Source organism: Schistocerca americana, chromosome 1 (genome assembly GCF_021461395.2).
Source record: "Schistocerca americana isolate TAMUIC-IGC-003095 chromosome 1, iqSchAmer2.1, whole genome shotgun sequence".
Lineage (NCBI taxonomy): Eukaryota > Metazoa > Arthropoda > Insecta > Orthoptera > Acrididae > Schistocerca > Schistocerca americana.
In genome coordinates, this window is record NC_060119.1 from 1,152,184,317 (window position 1) to 1,152,202,589 (window position 18,273).

The 18,273-nt window shown below is 53.9% G+C and overlaps 1 protein-coding gene across 1 annotated transcript in view; it reads left to right on the plus strand.

Annotated features, from left to right (window-relative positions):
• Positions 1-2,027: 2,027 nt before the first annotated feature.
• Positions 2,028-18,273, plus strand: part of LOC124619462 (tRNA-dihydrouridine(16/17) synthase [NAD(P)(+)]-like) — a 539,847-nt gene continuing 523,601 nt past the window's right edge. The window contains exon 1 of the mRNA XM_047145875.1: positions 2,028-2,204. Within this exon, the coding sequence (XP_047001831.1) occupies positions 2,178-2,204 (27 nt within the window). The 5' untranslated portion in view covers positions 2,028-2,177. The remainder of the gene's footprint in view (positions 2,205-18,273) is intronic.

Sequence of the window (18,273 nt, forward strand, 5' to 3'; positions counted from 1 at the left end):
TAGGTGTGGCAGTTGCCACAGGTTTGTCCACCTGCGCGGCTACTTGCCTGGCTTGGGGGGAAGGGAGGGGGCGTTCTGGGCCGCTTCTGCTGCCTTGGGTGTCCGCTGGGGACGGTTGGGGGCCAGCTGTGGCAGCTGGCAGCTTTCGTGGGGTTGGGGGTGGTTGCTGCTGCCGCTGGTGGGCTGAATCTGAGCCCTTTGCAGCTGCAGCGTAACTTGTCCCCTGTTGAAGCGGCCGTGACGCGGGTCTCCGGCCGCGACCTCTACGGTTTGTCCTCCTGAATAGGTTGCAGCCCCTGTAGCTCGCTGCATGGGGTTCGCTGCAATTACAGCACTTTGGTGGCTCTTCTTTAGGTTTCTTACATTCTCTACTTTGATGCGATCCCGCGCATTTCACGCAGCGGGCCGGCATCGTGCAAAAGTTAGCCACGTGGTCAAGGCCCTGACATGAAAAGCACTGGGCCCTCCTTCCTTTTGCTCTGAGCGGCTCTACCTCGACGTTTACCGTCGCTACCGTCTTCAGTTGAAAGATTTTGCGTGCCTCAACGCTATCGACCAGCACGACCAGGAACAGAGGCATGTCCCTCCGCGTCCTGGGCGATTTCATGAGACCCTCAGAGCGTACCCCATATCCCAAGGAGGTAAGTTCCTCCGTGAGGTGCGATGGTTCCATACTCATGGGGAGGTGTTTGAAGACTACCTTTAGGAGGGGAAGTCGTTCTGCGCCGTGTGTGTAACAGAACAGCCCCTCGTCCTTGATCTTTTTCATGGTAGCTCGGTAGTCTTCCATGTTGGCGAGCGTGATTCACAATAGCTCACGCCCGGCTGTCTTAACTTTGGGAGGCGCGGACACACCATCATTGAATTTAGCTAGGAAGGCGTGAAAGGTGCCCTTCCATAGAATATTAATTGGAGGAGGTGCCGCCCTTTTTGGCGGAACGGTTGTTGCCTCCATGGCATCGTTCTCTGCCTCTGCCGGCTCGCACTCGAACGAGTTTGCCGTCGGAAGCGGCTGCACCTGCTCGAGCTTCCTTGCTCGGGCCGTGTGCCTCCGCTTCAGGACGACAAACCCCTCTTCATCTTCTTGGGCGGCGTCGTCGTCCGCTGTGGCGCCCTCAGGCGCGATTGGCTTCTTCTTCTGCTGGGACCTGTGGGCAGAAGAAGTGTCTGCGGACGTTTCATCATCATCCGCTGGTCTCTTTCTGGATGGTACCGCTACTTCCATGGCCTCCTCTTCTAGAATGAGTTGCTCTAGATTTGCCTCTGGAATGTTCGCATCCTCTCAGGATTCTGCTGGCAGGTCAGCAGCCTCTTGATTGGCCTGTAGCGGTGGGGAGTCCAGCGAGACAGTGGCTACTTGTGAAGCCACGCCTGGTGGCGCTACACCCTTCGGGGCCGCCTCCGGCAGGGCAGTGTCCTCTTGGTTGGACACGCCTGGCGGGGCTCCCGGCGGTACTGTGGCCTCTTCCCTGGCTGTGCCTGGCAGTGTGGCTGCTAGTTCTTAGCGCAAAAACCTCTGGTAGGCTTTTTCCGCTGCCTCGCGTTCGGAGGCTGATGCGGCTTTGGCCATGCGGTTCATAATTGCGAATAACTCGACTCCTGTGAGAGGGCGATAACCTGGGGGGCGGCTGAGGCGTCGACCGTGTTCGTGGCCTGCGTTGCCGCCGGTTGTGGGTCGGACGTTGCCGCCGTCAGAGCGGGCTCGGGCGGGGGCGCAGTCCTCCGTGGCCATCTGTTCGCCGTTTTTCGGGTCCATTTAGCGGGAGTCAGAGAGAGAGAGAAAAGATGGAAATATCTACTCTAGTGACCGCGGACTGGTCCCACGTGAAGGGGGTCCTGGGTCACGGCTTTCCCTATCGGTCCATAGGCGCGACGCAAATCGATTCCTGAATCGATTTGTGTCGCAGCCAACGACGAGGTGAGCACGACTATTTCGCCGCTAACGTACTCGCATGCAAGTCGTCAGCAGTGGAGAGTCCGCTGCAGCTTCAGCCACGCGGTCGCCGTTGAGCAGCGTGCCTTAACAAAGGCGCGCGGACAAAGGCGTGCGAGACACAAAGGCGCGAGCGGGACAAAGCGCAGCGCGGAGCATAAGCAACCGGTCGCTGCGGCGGCTCAGCGCAGAGTGCGTGCGTGCAGAGAGCTGGCAGTTTTTTTGTGATGCAGGCCCGGCGCTGATGCGTCTCGCCGTGTACAGGGTACAGGTTGGTTTTTTACATTCTTTATTTACAAACAATTAATTTACTTTTGAAGGGACAGGCTTCCCTGGGCTTCAGGAGCCCTTAGCCGACCTTATATGATGTCTACTTTGCTAGGTAAGTGGGGGTTAGAACAACTCGATGTTTTGGCAGGGTTTATATCTAAGCTGTCTACTCTATTATGCTCGTTGGTATCTTGTAGCGTTGGCCTGGTCTGGGTCTGGTTGTTCCTAGTTCTCCTATTTGGGGGAGGGTGTCTCTGTGTAGGTATATTTTTCTGTGGAGTTTCCTGGCCTTTTCTTTGATTGTGATTGCGATTGTGTCCATTCCTGTTTCGTCGTGAAGTTCTCTAATGCTAGTCCACGGGGGGGGGGGGGGGGGGGGGGGCTCGAAGGATCCACCTGAGAAAATTTTGTTTTGAACGACTTGTAGGAAGTTCAGTTGCGTTTTTTAGGCGATACCCCATGCAGAGCTCCTGTATAGGAGGGCAGGTAGCACTGTTGCCTTGTAGAGGCGAATTTTTGTGTTCTGATTGAGCATTCTGCTGAGGAAGAATGGGGCGAGGGCTTTGGCCATTTGAATGCATTTCTGCCTTTTTCCTTGTATGTGCTTGTGGAAGAAGAGGCCGTGTCTAATTCAACGCCTAGATATTTGACTGAGGGCGACCACGGAATCCTATGGTTCAGCACCTGGATGGTGTCAACCCTTGGCCTTTTCTTAGAGAAGTAGACCATTGTTGTCTTCTCTGCGTTCAGTGCTACCTTGTTGTCCTGGCACCATGCTATCACTGTGTCCATTTGCCGTTGTAGACGGTTGACGTTGGCGAAGTGCTGCCTTCCGCTTATGAACAGCGCCGTATCATCCGCAAATTGGACGAGCTGGATGTTATTTGTTCTTGACAGGTCGTTTATGAAGATGTTGAATAATATTGGTGATAGCACGGTCCCTTGTGGAATTCCTGCTGCCAGTGTTTTGGTGCTAGATGTTTTCTTTTCGATTGAGACAGCTATCTGGCGGTTCAATAGGTATTCTCCTATGAGGTGTACGTTGCAGTCTGGTATCGTTGTCTGCATTGCCAGCTTTTTGATTAGTTTGGCATGCCACACCCGGTCGTAGGCTTTGTCCCAATCTAGGAATGCGGCGGCGGTGGAGGCTGAGATGTTGTAGTTCTTGGAGATGTGCTCCACTACCCGCATGACCTGCATTTCTGCCGAGAGTTTGCGCTGGAATCCGAACTGTTCCACCCTGATTGTGCCGTCTTCTGTCAGCGGTGGTTCCAGGCGTTTGAGTACCACTCTCTCTAGCACTTTGCTGGTGGTGCTCAGTAAGCTTATTGGGCGGTAGCTGGTAGCCCGTTGGAGGTCCTTCCCAGGTTTGGGGAGTGGTATGATCTTCGCTGTCTTCCATCTTCGTGGAAAGTAGTTGTGGATCAGACAGCTGTTGAAGATTCTTGTCATTAGTACCAGCGGTTTTCGGGAGATTTCTTTGAGGTGGGCGTTCGATATGCCATCTGTGCCAGGCGCGGATTTTCCTTTTCGGTTCTTGATGATGTTTTTGACCTCCGTCGGGGTGGTGAGGAGTGGTTGGTCGGTGGCTGGTCAGCTGGTGTATTCTTCCATGAATTGTGCCGTGCTTCGCTCTTCTTGAGATTCTTCTTCTGTGAGGTCGAGGTTCGGTAGCGTGTTTTGTTGTTCGTATGCTTCTGCAAAAGACTCTGCGATCTCCAGTGGGTCGAATGTTAGCCCTTGGTTAGTGCGCAGTGCGCGCTTCGGTTCCCTGGGGCATCAGATTGCTTTAACTAGGTCCCATTCTTGCTTTTGCTGGAGACGGAACTGTTCCATCCTATTTTCCCATTTTTCTGTTCTCCATTCTTGCAGTCGGTTTCGGAGCTCTCGTTGTAGTCTGTTCATTGTTTGTTTGTCTCGTGGGTTCCGGTACTGCTGCCATCTTCTGCGGAACCTGTTTTTCTGTTGTTTAAGTTCCTCGAGCAAGGGGGGAAGTTCCGATGTGTGAGGATGTTGCCTTACTGTCGTCGTGGAGGCCTTTCGGGTTGCTGTCTGAATCTTGTGTTCCAGGTATTCCACCGCCGACTCTATCTCTTCTTTTGTTCGGAGTTTTAATGTTGGCCTCACGGTATTAGTGAGGATTCTTCGAAAGGAGCACCAGTCTGTTGTTCTGGTGGTCCATTGTTGGTCTGACAGTTGGATTTGTTGTAGTTTGATCAGTACAGGTAGATGGTCCGACGAGAGATCTTGTATTGCTGTCAGATCGATGTGTGTTGGGACGTTTTTTGATATTACAATGTCCAGCACGTCTGGGGTGCATCTTCTGAACACTGGAATGTACGTTGGGTCATCTGGTCCGTGTATGTTTAGAGCTGGCTTACCCACTCACTATTACTTGCGAGCAGTCCTTTGCTCGTGAAGGGGCAGGGTGAGCATCGGGTGCTATTCCTGCTAATATTGACTTACATGATGTGGGAGGGAACTGGCTTACTTCGGGCTGGCCTATCGGATACGTTGCATCCATTGGTTGTTGCAAGATTTTTATGCTCGCAACAGGTCGGGCCAATGTGTGGTCGGCCTGTGGTGTGTTTGGTGGCCCAGTGCCTGAATGAGCCTATTGTGAGACCTGTGGGCCTCTTGATAGAACTGTCGCGCTGATTGTCGGAAGCGATCTCTCAGCAGAGGTATACCAGTTTGTTGGTGTAGCTGGGCAGTTGGGTAACGCCAGGGTAGATGGACGGCGAGCCGAAGTGCTCGGTTCTGCACCCTCTGGAGCTCGACAATGTGGGTTTCGGCCGCATTTCCCCACACCACGGCAGCGTACTCCAGCACTGGGCGAACCAGTGCCAGGTATAGGGTGATGCCGTGGCGAGGGGGAAGCGTCGAAGTAGGGTTGAGTAGAGGGTACAGGACACGAAGACGCCCTGCAGCCCTACCCTTTACCTCCTCTATGTTGGGGCGCCATGTTAACCGCTGGTCTAGGGTTACACCACGGGATGGGGCCTCCCGTGATCGTCATCGGCTCTAAGTCAGGAGGCAGCATTCTCTTAGTGAATATTACTGCCTGACTTTTGGCAGCATTAAATTTCAGCCGCCATTTCGTCGACCAGCTTCCTAAAGCCTCACACCCTAGCTGGAGACGCCGTCTCATTTCTTGCAGGTTCATGCTCCGGACGAGCAGCGCAGTGTCGTCGGCATATAATGCGAGCGACACCCGCGCCACTCGTGGAGCATCTGCGGTGTAGAGGGAGTACAGAAGGGGGTCGAGTACGGACCCCTGCGGCACTCCAGCCTGGATCGGTCGTTGAGTAGACACACCCTCCTCAAGGCGCACATGAAAGGTTCGGTTTTCGAGGTAGGACTTCAGTAGCACCCTGTGCGACGTCGGGGCCCCATGCACGAATAGTTTGTACACGAGCCCGTCGTGCCACACGGAGTCAAATGCCCTAGAGACGTCCAGGAACACCGCCCCAAGGTATTCCCGGGTCTCCAGGGCTCTCATGGCTTCCTCCACGACATGCATGAGTTGGTGTACTGTGGAGTGGCCCCTGCGAAAACCGAACTGTTCATCGGGAAGCAGATGTTCGGCCTCCACGTGTCTGAGGAGGCGTTTGGCGTAGAGGCGCTCGAATACTTTCGAGAGTGTGGGCAGGAGGCTGATCGGGTGGTAGGAGGCCGCCAGACGGGGGTCCTTGTCTGTCTTAGGGATTGCTACCACTTCCGCGTGTTTCCACTCGGAAGGGTAGATTCCCGTGCGCAGGATGGTGTTGAAAATGTCTGCGAGCGTCTGGTATGCCTCTGCTGGGAGTTCGCGCAGGAGGATGCCGACAATGCCATCATCCCCTCCCGCCTTTTTCGCGCTGATTGTCCGTAGCTGCAAGGCCACTTCTTCCACTGTTATCTGTTCAATGTCGTCTCCGTCTTCTCTGGCCGCCAGGAAGGTGGGGAGCTGTGTTTCTACCAGGCGAACGTGATCGGCGTCCACGACGTCCTCCATGGGCGTGAAAGACGCCGCGAAGTGGTCGGCCAACACGTTCGCCTTTTCATCGGGGTGGCTGAAGACCTCCTGGCCTACCTGAATTGGTGGGACGTGCCTACGGCGTCTCAAAAATGATTTTGCGACGCGCCAGGCGTTGCCGTCAGCAGGGTCAAGAGTTTCCACTAGGGCCGCCCATTCCCTGTTTCGGTGGGCCTCGACTGCAGCCTTGATCTCCTGGCGCATGTGGTTCAGCCAGGCCTTCGTGTGATGTTGGCGTGTAATTTGCCACTCTCGGAAGAGCCAGTTTTTCTTCCGGATCGTCTCCCTGATTTCGGGCGGGAGGCGGTGGGAGTTTACCGGTGGATATTGTGGGGGAGGCGGTGAAGCTGCCTCGGCGGCCTGGAGTAGTTTTTCGGTCAGATACTGCAGGGCAGTGTCCGTGCCAACCTCAGAAGGGTCTGGGGCGTCTGTCAGGAGAGGGAGGACCTCCTCCTGATAGCGCTCTCGATTTAGGTGCCTGAAGTTCGGGCGACGTGGCGGAAGGGCCGCACCGACGATGTCCACGTCATAGATCACTGGGACGTGATCTGATGACAATGCACAGTGCGTCGATGCAGAGATGTGGTGCCCTATACCTTTGAGAAGTGCTATGTCCAGCACATCGGACAACAGACCCTGGCGAGCTGGGAAGATAGTATGTTCGAATGGCCCCAGCGCTATGGCACCATTTCTCTGAGCAGCTCTGAGGAGACGGCGGCCACTGGCATTTGTGAGGCAGGAGTTCCACTCCGCGTGCTTCGAGTTGAAGTCACCTGCAATGAAAACCCGCCCCCCAGCTGCCAGTAGCGCGTCGATATCCTGGTCGGCAAGAATAGCGTGTGGGGGCTTATAGGCAGCAACAAAGGTTATCTGTCCTATTGCGGTGGACACGCTGACTGCTGTGGCTTCCACCGATACTAGATCAGGGAGGTGGGTGGGATGGTGCATCAGTGCACGTCGAACGTACACGGCCGTCCCGCCACCGGCAGTCAGCCTATCATAGCGGTAGCAGGCATAATTGGCTGCCCTGACTTGGACTCCAGGCTTAAGGTGGGTTTCGCAAACGAGACATATATCAACTGCTTCGTCCTGCAGAAAGTTGCGAAACTCACCTTGTTGCCTTACCAGGCCGTTTGCGTTGAATCCGCAGACGGTTAGCCCATGTATGTGTGGGTTATCCATGGTGTGGGGCTGGGACGGTGCTGGCCTGGAGGGCCGCCGTGACTGCCTGCACTAGTACCGGGAGTTGCTGGAGCATTGAGGTCAGCGAGTGCAGGAGGGCATTTAGCTGTGGTGTCTCCAAACAGGGTTTATTGTGGGGCTCAGGAATGGCTGTTGCAGTATTCCGAACCGGTGGGATGTGTGCAGCAGGTGCCGTGCGACTGGCCATCTGAGCGTTTGCCTGCAATGTTTGGGGTGGGGAGCTGGGGGTGGGACGCAGTGGGCCCTGACTGCAGTCTTCGGTGCTTGTTGCGGGTGGTGTGGGGCCTGGCTGGGCTGCTGGTGACTGATTTGTGGCAGCCGGCTTGCTCGTGGCGTCTGGGGGTGCTTGCTGTCGCCCCTAGTGGGCTGGGGCCGCGCCTTTTGTGGCTGTGGCATAGCTGGTGCCTTGCTGGACTGGGCGTGACGTTCCGCGTCCGCGGCGCCTAGTCTTTTTAAACAGGTTGCAGCCCCTGTAGCTGGCCACGTGTTGTTCACTGCAGTTGCAGCATTTCGGCGGTTCATATTTGGTCTTTTTGCAATCTCTGCTTTGATGGGAGCCCGCGCATTTGACGCAATGGGCTGGCATTGTGCAGAAGTGGGCCACATGATCCAGGCCTTGGCACGAGAAGCACTGTGCTCTTCGCCCCTTGGCCCGGAGTGGCTCAACTTCTACGTCAACTGTGGCTACTGTTTTAAGCTGAAAAATCTTTCTTGCCTCGATACTGTCCACCAGGACAACGAGGAACAGCGGCATGTCCCTCCGTGTCCTGTGTGACTTCATGAGGCCTGCGGATCTAACGCTGTACCCCAGGGCGAGGAGTTCCTCCTTGAGGTGGTCAGGTTCCATGCTCATGGGCAAACGGCGGAAGACTACCTTCAGGAGAGGGAGCCGCTCTGCATCATGAGTGTAGCAGAACAGCCCCTCCTCCCGAATCTTTCTCATGGTTGCGCGGTAGTCGTCCATGTTTGCGGGTGTGATGCGCAGCAACTCACGCCCGAGGGACTTTATTTTGGGTGGTGCGGACACACCATCTGAGAATTTTTCGAGGAAGGCTCGAAAGGTGTCCTTCCATAGGACATTGATTGGTGGTGGGGGTCACCCTTTTGGGCGGCATTGGCGCTTCCTCCATAGCCTCGGTGTCGATTGGGGCGGCCTCGAACGAGTTTGCCGTCGGGAGCGGCTGCAACTGCTCGAGCTTCCTTGCCCGAGCCGTGTGCCTCCGCTTGGGGACGACAAATTCATATTCTTCCTCCTCTGCAGCTTAATTGCCTACTGTGGCGCCTTCAGACGCACTTTGCTTCTTCTTCTGCTGCGGCATTCTGTGGGCAGAAGAAGAGGTGTTTTTGGACGACTCATCGTCGTCCGCTGGCCTTTTTCGCGATGGGAGTGAGACTTCCATAGCCTCGCTATCGCGGATTAATTTTTCCAGGTTTGCTTCTGGAATATCGTCCTGGTGAGATGCTGCTGGCAGGTCAGCAGCCTCTTGACTGGCCTGTACCGTAGGGGGGGGGGGGGGGGCAGCAGGGCAGTGGGTGCTTGTGACGCCACGCCTGGTGGCTCTGCTCCCTTCGGGGCCGCCTCCGGTAGTGCAGTGTCCTCTTGCGTGGACACGCCTGGCGGGGCTCCCGGCGGTACCTTGGCCTCTTCATTGGCTGCGCCTGGCAGTGCGGCGGCGAGTTCATATTGCATGAACCTTGCGTAGGCCTTTTCCGCGGCCTCGCGTTCTGAGGCGGTGGCGGCTTTGGTCATGCGGTTTAGTACCGCGAAAAGCTCGTCTCCTGTGAGTGGGCGATACCCTGGAGGAGCGGCCGCGGGGGTCGGGGCATTGGAGGCCGCCGCCAGAGCGTGCTCTGACGCGGCGACCACCGCCGCGACGTTCGCAGCGATGTTATTGGCTTCCACGAGGAAGACAGGAACTTTTATGGGTAGGTACTAAACGAGTGAGCGCGGACTGGTCCCACGCGAAGGGGGTCCTGACTCACGGCGTGCCCTAACAGTCCCTAGGCGCAATACAAATTGATACTGATCAATTTGTATTGCTGTGAGTTGTATCCACCTCTCTTTTATTGGGGAGACCTTTGTGCTTCGGTAGACTGTGTTATTGTCAGTTCTCCTGTCGAGTCGTCCTGCAATGCGAAGAATTTTTCTTTCTAGAGCTTGTAGTTTTTGGGTGTTGTTCTTGTTCGTTATCCACACTGCGGCGGCATATTCGAGGACCTGTCTTATAAACGTCTTGTATGTGTGAATTAGTGTCTCGTTATTTGCACCATTTGCTCTGCCTCTTATAAGTTTGATGAGATTGCATCTATTGTTTGCTTTTTGTGTCATTTTTTGGGTATGTGGGATCCAGGACATTGTGTGATCTAAGGTAGTTCCTAAGTATATAGCTGTGTCTTGCGGTTGGATGGGCTCTCCCCACAAACTTATTCTGAGTTTTCCTAACTGTTGTTTTCTCTGTTGCGAGAAGTGCTTGTGGTTGAATAGTACCAGTTGTGTTTTTTGTGCGTTTGGTTTTATTCGCCACGTTTTTAGCCATGTTTCCAGTTGTTTGATATAGTTATTGTTTTTCTTGTTGATTTCAGCTATAGAATTTGCTTGGCACCAGTAGGCTGTGTCATCAGCATAGAGGGCCAGCCCTTCATTCCAGCTCCTGGGTGTGGTATATCTGATGTGAACAGGTTGTATAATAGAGGTGATAGGATTGCTCCTTGCGGCACACCCGCTTCTGGGAAAAATGCCTCTGACTGGGTTTCGTCGACATGTACTCTCGATGGCCTGTTGTCTAGGATGTTCGTCAGTAGTGTGGTTAGTTGTGTTGGCACACCCATCTGGCCCCCCCTGCGGGTTCGGGGGTAAGAATAGGCCCGCGGTATTCCTGCCTGTCGTAAGAGGCGACTAAAAGGAGTCTCAAATGTTTTGGCCTTAATGTGATGGTCCCCCTTGGGGTTTGACCTCCATTTTTCAAAATTCTACAGAAGTACGAGCCTTTTGGGGAAGGACACCTTACATGGTGTACCACTGGTCCTAAGTGCACTAAGACCTTGGCACTCAGCATTGCACCGGCGTTGTCACCATACCCATTATTCCTCAAATTGGGCCTAAACGCCTGATGGGTTGTCCAAGTTACGCCCATAGTGCATCTCCATCTGCACCAGCGATCATGATGGACTTTCCATGGCACCAGAAATCCAGCACGGTAGCCAGCCCGTTGTGGTGGGGTCGTCATGTACCCTCTAGGTTGTAGCCCCCTGACAACACAGGGATCGTACTGCCGATACCTGAGCTGCACCCTCCCCACGTTGGCCAAGGAGTAGATGCCCGTCTCCTTGGGGCATCAGGACTCCCGGCAATGGTCATCCTGCCAGGTGGCCCTTGCTGCGGCTGGGTGGCGCCCGTGGGGAGAGCCCCTGGTCGGAGTGGGTGGTATCGGGGCGGACGTTTCGCACATGAAACGTCAACACGTATCAGGTCGCTCTGCGGCCGAGTCTTCCAAAAGAAAAGGTACCGTTTCTAGTTCTGGTTCTCCTGCCCGTTCCCCCTTGGCCACTCCATGGGAGGAGGGACAGGCCCGCCGGCTTGGGGCGAAGTACTTCCCCCGCTATTTGGTCTGTTCTCGAACAGATGGGGGGACGTTCGCCACCTCCAAGCCCATGTTCTTTGTTCAGCACATTGAGGATGTCTTCGGGGAAATCGAGGCTCTCAGCAAGATGCCATCAGGGTCCGTTCTTATCAAGACCACCTCTGCCACACAATCGGCGGCACTCCAGGCGTGCGACCGCCTAGGGGACATCCCAGTCTCCATTGTCCCACATCTGGCACTAAATAGGACGCAGGGGGTTATTTTTCATCGTGACCTCCTGCTACAATCTGATGAGGAGCTCAGGGCCAACCTGGAGCGCCGCGGCGTGCATTTCGTCCGGCGAGTCCAGCGCGGCCCCAAAGACCGTCGCATCGACACCGGGGCCTTTATCCTCGCCTTCGAGGGGGACGTTCTCCCGGAGAAGGTAAAGGTGATGTGCTACCGGTGCGACGTGCGACCTTACGTCCCGCCTCCTATGCGCTGTTTTAGGTGTTTGCGCTTTGGGCACATGTCGTCCCGGTGTGAGGCTGAGCCCCTTTGTGGCGACTGTGGACGTCCTCTTCGTGAGGAACATACTTGCACCCCACCACCTCGGTGCCCTAATTGTCCTGGCGTCCACTCGCCTAGGTCCCCAGACTGCCCCGCCTATCAGAAGGAGAAAAAGATACAAGAAATCAAAACTTTGGATCGGCTCTCTTATTCTGAGGACAGGAAGAAGTATGACCGCCTTCATCCCATGTCACTGGCCACTTCGTTTGCCTCAGTTGTCTCCACTCCTTCCGCTGTATCCTCACCTCTATCCTGTCCCCCCTCCGCCTCCTCTGCCCATCAGGGGCCTCTGCCTCCGCCTCCCAAATCCCTCCCTTCCAACTCCTCCTCCCCCGCGGCCCCCACCCCCCCTGCCCCAGGGGCCACCCTTCCTCCTCCTCCTCCCCCCACGCCACCTGAGAAGCGATCCTCTTCTCAGGCGTCCATCGGGGAAACGTTCCGGACCCCAGCTTCCGAGGTCCGGCATTCCAAAACGGACCCCGCGCGTGAGGACCTTCTTCGGGTCCAGCCCACCATCCCTGTGCCTCCTCGGCCTTCCAAGAAGGCCTCCAAGAAGAAGTCTCTATCCCCCTCCCAACCCTGGCGCGTTTCATCTGACGCTTCATCCGTGAGTCGCTGCTCCCGGCCGTCCTCAGTTTCGCCGGGACGCTCTGCTGCCAGGCGTTCCGCCGGCCTTTTGTCGGCAATTGATGCGGCCCCTCCTACACAATCAGGGACAGCGGCCGCAGCTGGCGACGAGTCGATGGAACCGGATCCGCCTGCCGTCAGTTGTAGCGTTGTTGCCTCGCAACCTGGCCCTCCGCGGCCATCGAGGTGACCAGCTCTTCCCCGTCTCGTTCCCCCAACTTTTTGACTAGCAATGGCGTTGTTTCATTGGTATATAAGAGGTATTCGATCTAATCGGGAGGAATTACAACTGCTCCTCCGCCTGCACTGTCCGCTCGTCCTTGGTCTCCAGGAAACCAAGTTGCGCCCGACTGACCGTATTGCCTTTTCCCACTATACCTCGGAGCGGTATGACCTCGCCCCTGTGGACGGTATCCCAGCTCATGGTGGGGTCATGTTGCTCGTTCGGGACGATGTCTATTACCATCCCATCCCATTGACCACCCCACTCCAAGCAATAGCTATCCGCATTACTCTTTCTGCTTTTACTTTTTCAGTTTGTACCGTCTACACTCCACCGTCATCTGCTGTTAGTCGGGCTGACATGATGCACCTGATCGATCAGCTTCCCCCGCCGTTCTTATTGTTTGGCGACTTCAATGCCCATCATCCCCTTTGGGGCTCTCCTGCATCCTGTCAAAGAGGCTCACTCTTGGCGGATGTCTTCAACCATCTCAATCTTGTCTGCCTCAATACCGGCGCCCCGACTTTCCTCTCGGACTCTACTCATACCTACTCCCACTTGGACCTCTCGATCTGTTCTACCACTCTTGCCCGTCGGTTCGAGTGGTATGTCCTTTCTGACACCTATTCGAGCGACCACTTCCCCTGTGTCGTTCGTCTCCTGCACCACACCCCATCCCCACGTCCTTCGCGCTGGAACATACTGAAAGCTGACTGGGGACTTTACTCCTCCCTGGCGACCTTTCCGGACCACGATTTTTCCAGTTGTGACAGTCAGGTCGAATACCTCACGGCTGTTTTTATCCATGCTGCCGAACGTTCCATACCTCGTACTACTACTTCTTCACGTCGCGTTTCCGTCCCCTGGTGGAACGAGGCTTGTAGGGACGCTATCCGTGCTCGACGACGTGCTTTACGCACCTTTCGCCGCCATCCTACGTTGGCGAATTGTATTGAATACAAACGACTCCGAGCGCAATGCCGTAGAGTCATCAATGCCGTAGAGACAGCAAAAAAGCTTGCTGGGCCTCTTTCACGAGCTCCTTTACCAGTTTTACTCCCTCTTCCGTTGTTTGGGGTAGCCTGCGCCGGCTGTCGGGCATTAAGGCCCACTCCTCAGTACCTGGCCTGACCTCAGGTAATGAGGTCTTTGTTGATCCTGTGGCTGTCTCCAACGCCTTTGGCCGCTTTTTCGCGGAGGTTTCAAGCTCCGCCCATTACCATCCTGCCTTCCTTCCCAGGAAAGAGGCAGACGAGGCTCGGCGACCTTCCTTCCACTCGCTGAATCTGGAAACTTATAATGCCCCCTTTACTATGCGGGAACTCGAACGTGCGCTTGCACTGTCCCGGTCCTCTGCTCCGGGGCCAGATGCCATTCACGTTCAGATGCTGGCACGCCTTTCTCCGGCGGGCAAAAGCTTCCTTCTTCGTACCTACAATCGCGTCTGGACCGAAGGTCAGGTCCCCATGCGTTGGCGTGACGCCGTTGTTGTTCCTATACCCAAACCCGGGAAGGATAGACACCTTCCTTTTAGTTACCGCCCCATTTCTGTTACAAGCTGTGTCTGTAAGGTGATGGAGCGCATGGTTAATGCTCGGTTAGTTTGGATTCTTGAATCTCGACGACTACTTACTAATGTCCAATGCGGCTTTCGTCACCGCCGCTCCGCTGTTGACCACCTTGTGACCTTGTCGACATTCATCATGAACAACTTTTTGCGAAGGCGCCAAACGGTAGCCGTGTTCTTCGACTTGGAGAAGGCTTATGATACCTGTTGGAGAGGAGGTATCCTCCGCACTATGCACAAGTGGGGCCTACGCGGTCGTCTGCCCCTTTTTATTGATTCCTTTTTAACGGATCGAAAGTTTAGGGTACGTGTGGGTTCCGTATTGTCCGACGTCTTCCTCCAGGAGAACGGAGTGCCTCAGGGCTCCGTCTTGAGCGTAGCCCTTTTTGCCATCGCGATCAATCCAATTATGGATTGCATTCCACCTAATGTCTCAGGCTCTCTCTTTGTCGATGACTTCGCGATCTACTGCAGTGCCCAGAGAACATGCCTCCTGGAGCGCTGCCTCCAGCGTTGTCTAGACAGCCTCTACTCATGGAGCGTGGCAAATGGCTTCCGGTTCTCTGAAGAGAAGACGGTTTGTATCAACTTTTGGCGATATAAAGCGTTCCTTCCGCCATCCTTACATCTCGGTCCCGTTGTTCTCCCATTCGTGGACACAACTAAGTTTCTAGGGCTCACTTTGGACCGGAAACTGTGTTGGTCTCCACATGTCTCTTATTTGGCGGCCCGTTGTACACGTTCCCTTAATGTCCTCAGAGTTCTTAGCGGTTCATCTTGGGGAGCGGATCGCACTGTCCTGCTTCGCTTGTATCGGTCCATAGTCCGATCGAAGCTGGATTATGGGAGCTTCGTCTACTCGTCCGCTCGGCCATCCCTCTTACGCCGGCTCAACTCCATCCACCATCGGGGGATACGTCTTGCGACCGGAGCCTTCTACACTAGTCCTGTCGAGAGTCTTTACGCTGAAGCTGCCGAGTTACCATTGACCTACCGGCGCGACATACTGCTGGGTCGGTATGCCTGCCGGCTGTTGTCTATGCCCGAACACCCCTCTTACAAGTCCTTCTTCGCCGATTCTCTCGACCGTCAGTACGGGTTGTATGTGTCTGCCCTGCTGCCCCCCGGAGTCCGCTTCCGTCGCCTGCTTCGACAATTGGTTTGCCCTCCCTACCACCTTCAGAGAGGGTGAGAGCCCGACACCACCTTGGCTCCAGGCTCCGGTTCGTATTTATCTCGACCTCAGCTCACTCCCGAAGGAGGGTACTCCGGCTGCAGTGTATTGCTCACGGTTTGTCGAACTTCGTGCTCGACTTGCTGGTCACACCTTTATTTACACCGATGGCTCCAAAACTGACGATGGTGTCGGCTGTGCCTTTGTCGTCGGGACCGCCACCTTTAAATACCGGCTCCTTGACCAATGTTCCAGCTTTACGGCCGAGCTTTTTGCTCTCCATCAGGCCATTCAGTATGCCTGCCGCCACCGCCATTCATCGTATGTACTCTGCACTGACTCACTCAGTGCTCTTCAGAGCCTTGGGGCTCCCTATCCGGTCCATCCCTTGATTCAACGAATACAGCAGTCCCTCCATTCTTTCACTGATAATGGCGGTTCTGTCAGCTTTCTGTGGGTCCCCGGACATGTAGGAGTGCCTGGGAATGAGGCTGCGGATGCTGCAGCCAAGGCTGCAGTCCTCCAGCCTCGGCCAGCCTCCCATTGTGTCCCGTCATCTGACGTTTGTGGGGATGTATGTAAGAGGCTTGTGTCCTTGTGGTGGGATGCTTGGTCATCCCTCCAAGGAAACAAGCTCCAGGCAGTAAAACCGCTCCCAACTGCTTGGACAACTTCCTCCCGACCATCTCGGCGCGAGGAGGTCCTTCTGACCAGGTTGCGGATTGGGCATTGCCGGTTTAGCCACCGCTACCTGCTCTCTGGTGACCCAGCCCCGCAGTGCCCTTGTGGTCAGGCATTAACGGTGCGCCATGTTTTATTGTCGTGTCCCCGTTTTAGTCAATTTCGTGTTGTCCTGTCCCTGCCATCTACCTTACCGGATGTTTTAGCTGATGACGCTCGAGCAGCTGCTCGTCTTCTGCGTTTTATAACTTTAACTGGCTTGACCAAAGACATTTAACCTTTTTACTTATTTCATCTGCATCTTTGTCAGGTCCTTTTGATGTCCCCCCATCCCCTTGAGTTTTAGCAGGTTCCTTGTGCTCTAACACCAGTGACTGGGCGCTAATGACCTCAGCAGTTGAGCGCCCTTAAACCCTACCAAAAAAAAAAAAAAAAAAAAAAAAAAACACCCATCTGGTGGAGTTTATAGTTTAGCCCCTTGTGCCATACTTTGTCAAAGGCTCTTTCTATGTCAAGAAAGAGAGCCGAGGCATGGTTCGACAGATTCAGTCCTTCAGTAATACCGCTGCAGATCCGTAATATGGGGTCTATGGTTGTGTGGTGCTTCCTGAAACCTGCCTGTGTTTTTGGAATGATATTGTTTTTCTTAGCAAATTTGGAGAGCCTGTTGCTGATGATTTTTTTTCAAAGCCTTTGCCTATTACAGATAATAGCGTTATGGGCCTGTAGGATTTGGGGTTGTTTGGCGGCTTCCCTGGTTTTGGAATCATTATTATTTTGGCTTCCTTCCATTGTGTTGGTATGGTTTGTAGTTGCAGGGCGGCATTGTAGATTGTGTTGAGACAGTCTAGCATTTGTTTACGTGGCGCTAACCGAAGTTGTTGTAGTGTTATTTTGTCAAGTCCTGGTGCGCTGTTCTTCCCTCTTAGCAGGGACTCTTAGATTTCTATTTCTGTGATTGCTGCTACTAGTTTAGTTTCTTCTTCGTTGGGGACGTTTTGTGTGTGAAGTAGGGATTCAAGGATTTTGTTTATGCGTTCTTCGTGCTCATTGTCGAAGTTCGTGTCGGTGGGGTGTTGGTGAGTCTCAGCCAGCACTGTTTTAAAGATCTCTGCCTTATCGCTATTATTAGCGGTTATGCTACCTTCGTAGAGGAGTGGTGGTTCAGTTATGTGGGTTAGGCCGCCGATCTTTTTGAAGGTGCTCCAGAATTTAGTGCCTTGTCTATGGTCTAGGTGTTGGCATGCACTGGCCCATCTTTCCGATCTGAATTCTTTAAGCTGTTGTTTCACTAGTGAGTTTAGCTGATTCCATTCTTGCTTGTAGTGTTCGCAGCCTGTTGTTTTGAAAAGTCTGTATAGTCTCCTTTTGTCTTTAATTGTGTTGAGGATTCTTTGAGGAATTCTTTCGGTATGGGGTTTAATAATCTTTGTTGGTGCGTTATCTTGTGTTGCGGCGTGGATGGCGTCTGTTATGGATTTATTGTATGAGTTTAGTTCGTCTATATTTGCTATGTTTTGCGGTTGTGGTAGAGCTTCTTCCAGTTGCTTCTCATAGTTCTTGATGTTTAGTTTGCTGAAGTCTAATATTGTTTTATGTTGGCTATTTGTATTTGGTGGCGTGAGGATCGTGGTCTGGAAAATTAGTGGAAGGTGGTCGCTGCCTACACTATCTCCAACCCATGGTGGGTTGATGTCTCTGAGAATTGCACAGCTGCATAATATGTGGTGAGGTGTTGAGGATCCGGTGTGACTAATGAAGGTTGGGGCACTATTCGGGAGCCTTACTATTTTTGTTTCCTCATCTACAAGGAGTTGCAGGAGGTCGTGTCCATTTCGGTTGGTGTGGGAGTCGCCAAACGATTCCGCCCTAGCATTGATATCGCCCATGATGATGCAGTGGCCCAGGCTACTTAGGTATTGAAAAAAGTCAGTCGGTAATGGTTCGCGTGGGGGAGTGTAAATTGTAGCTATATAGAGTGGAGCTTTTGGGGTTTTGATTTTCAGAATTATGGTTTGGAGGTCCTCATAGTTTCTGGGCAGGTCTATTCTGATGGCAGGAATGTTTTTGTTGTGGAAGACCGCTACTCCTCCATGTGGTCTAGTCAAATTTGGCACATCTTTCAAGTGGCATATGTAGTCTTTAATTATTAGTGGTAATTTACTGGCCTTGGTTTCCGCTACTCCAAGTATGGCGATTTGGTCTTTTTGTACTAGTAGTTCTAGTAATGGTTGCTTAGGGCGGAAACTGTTCGCGTTTACGAAGCCAATTGTGGTAGCATTATCCAATTTGAGTGATGTACCCGCCATTTTGTGGACTGAGGTTGTGGCTGCTTGGTTTTTGTTGTCCTTCTGCTTTAGGAGTCAGGTGTTTTTGGTTGGTTGTTGGATCTTTTTTCCTTCCTGGTGGTTACTGTACGAGATGGGGCTTGTGTTTCCTGATATACA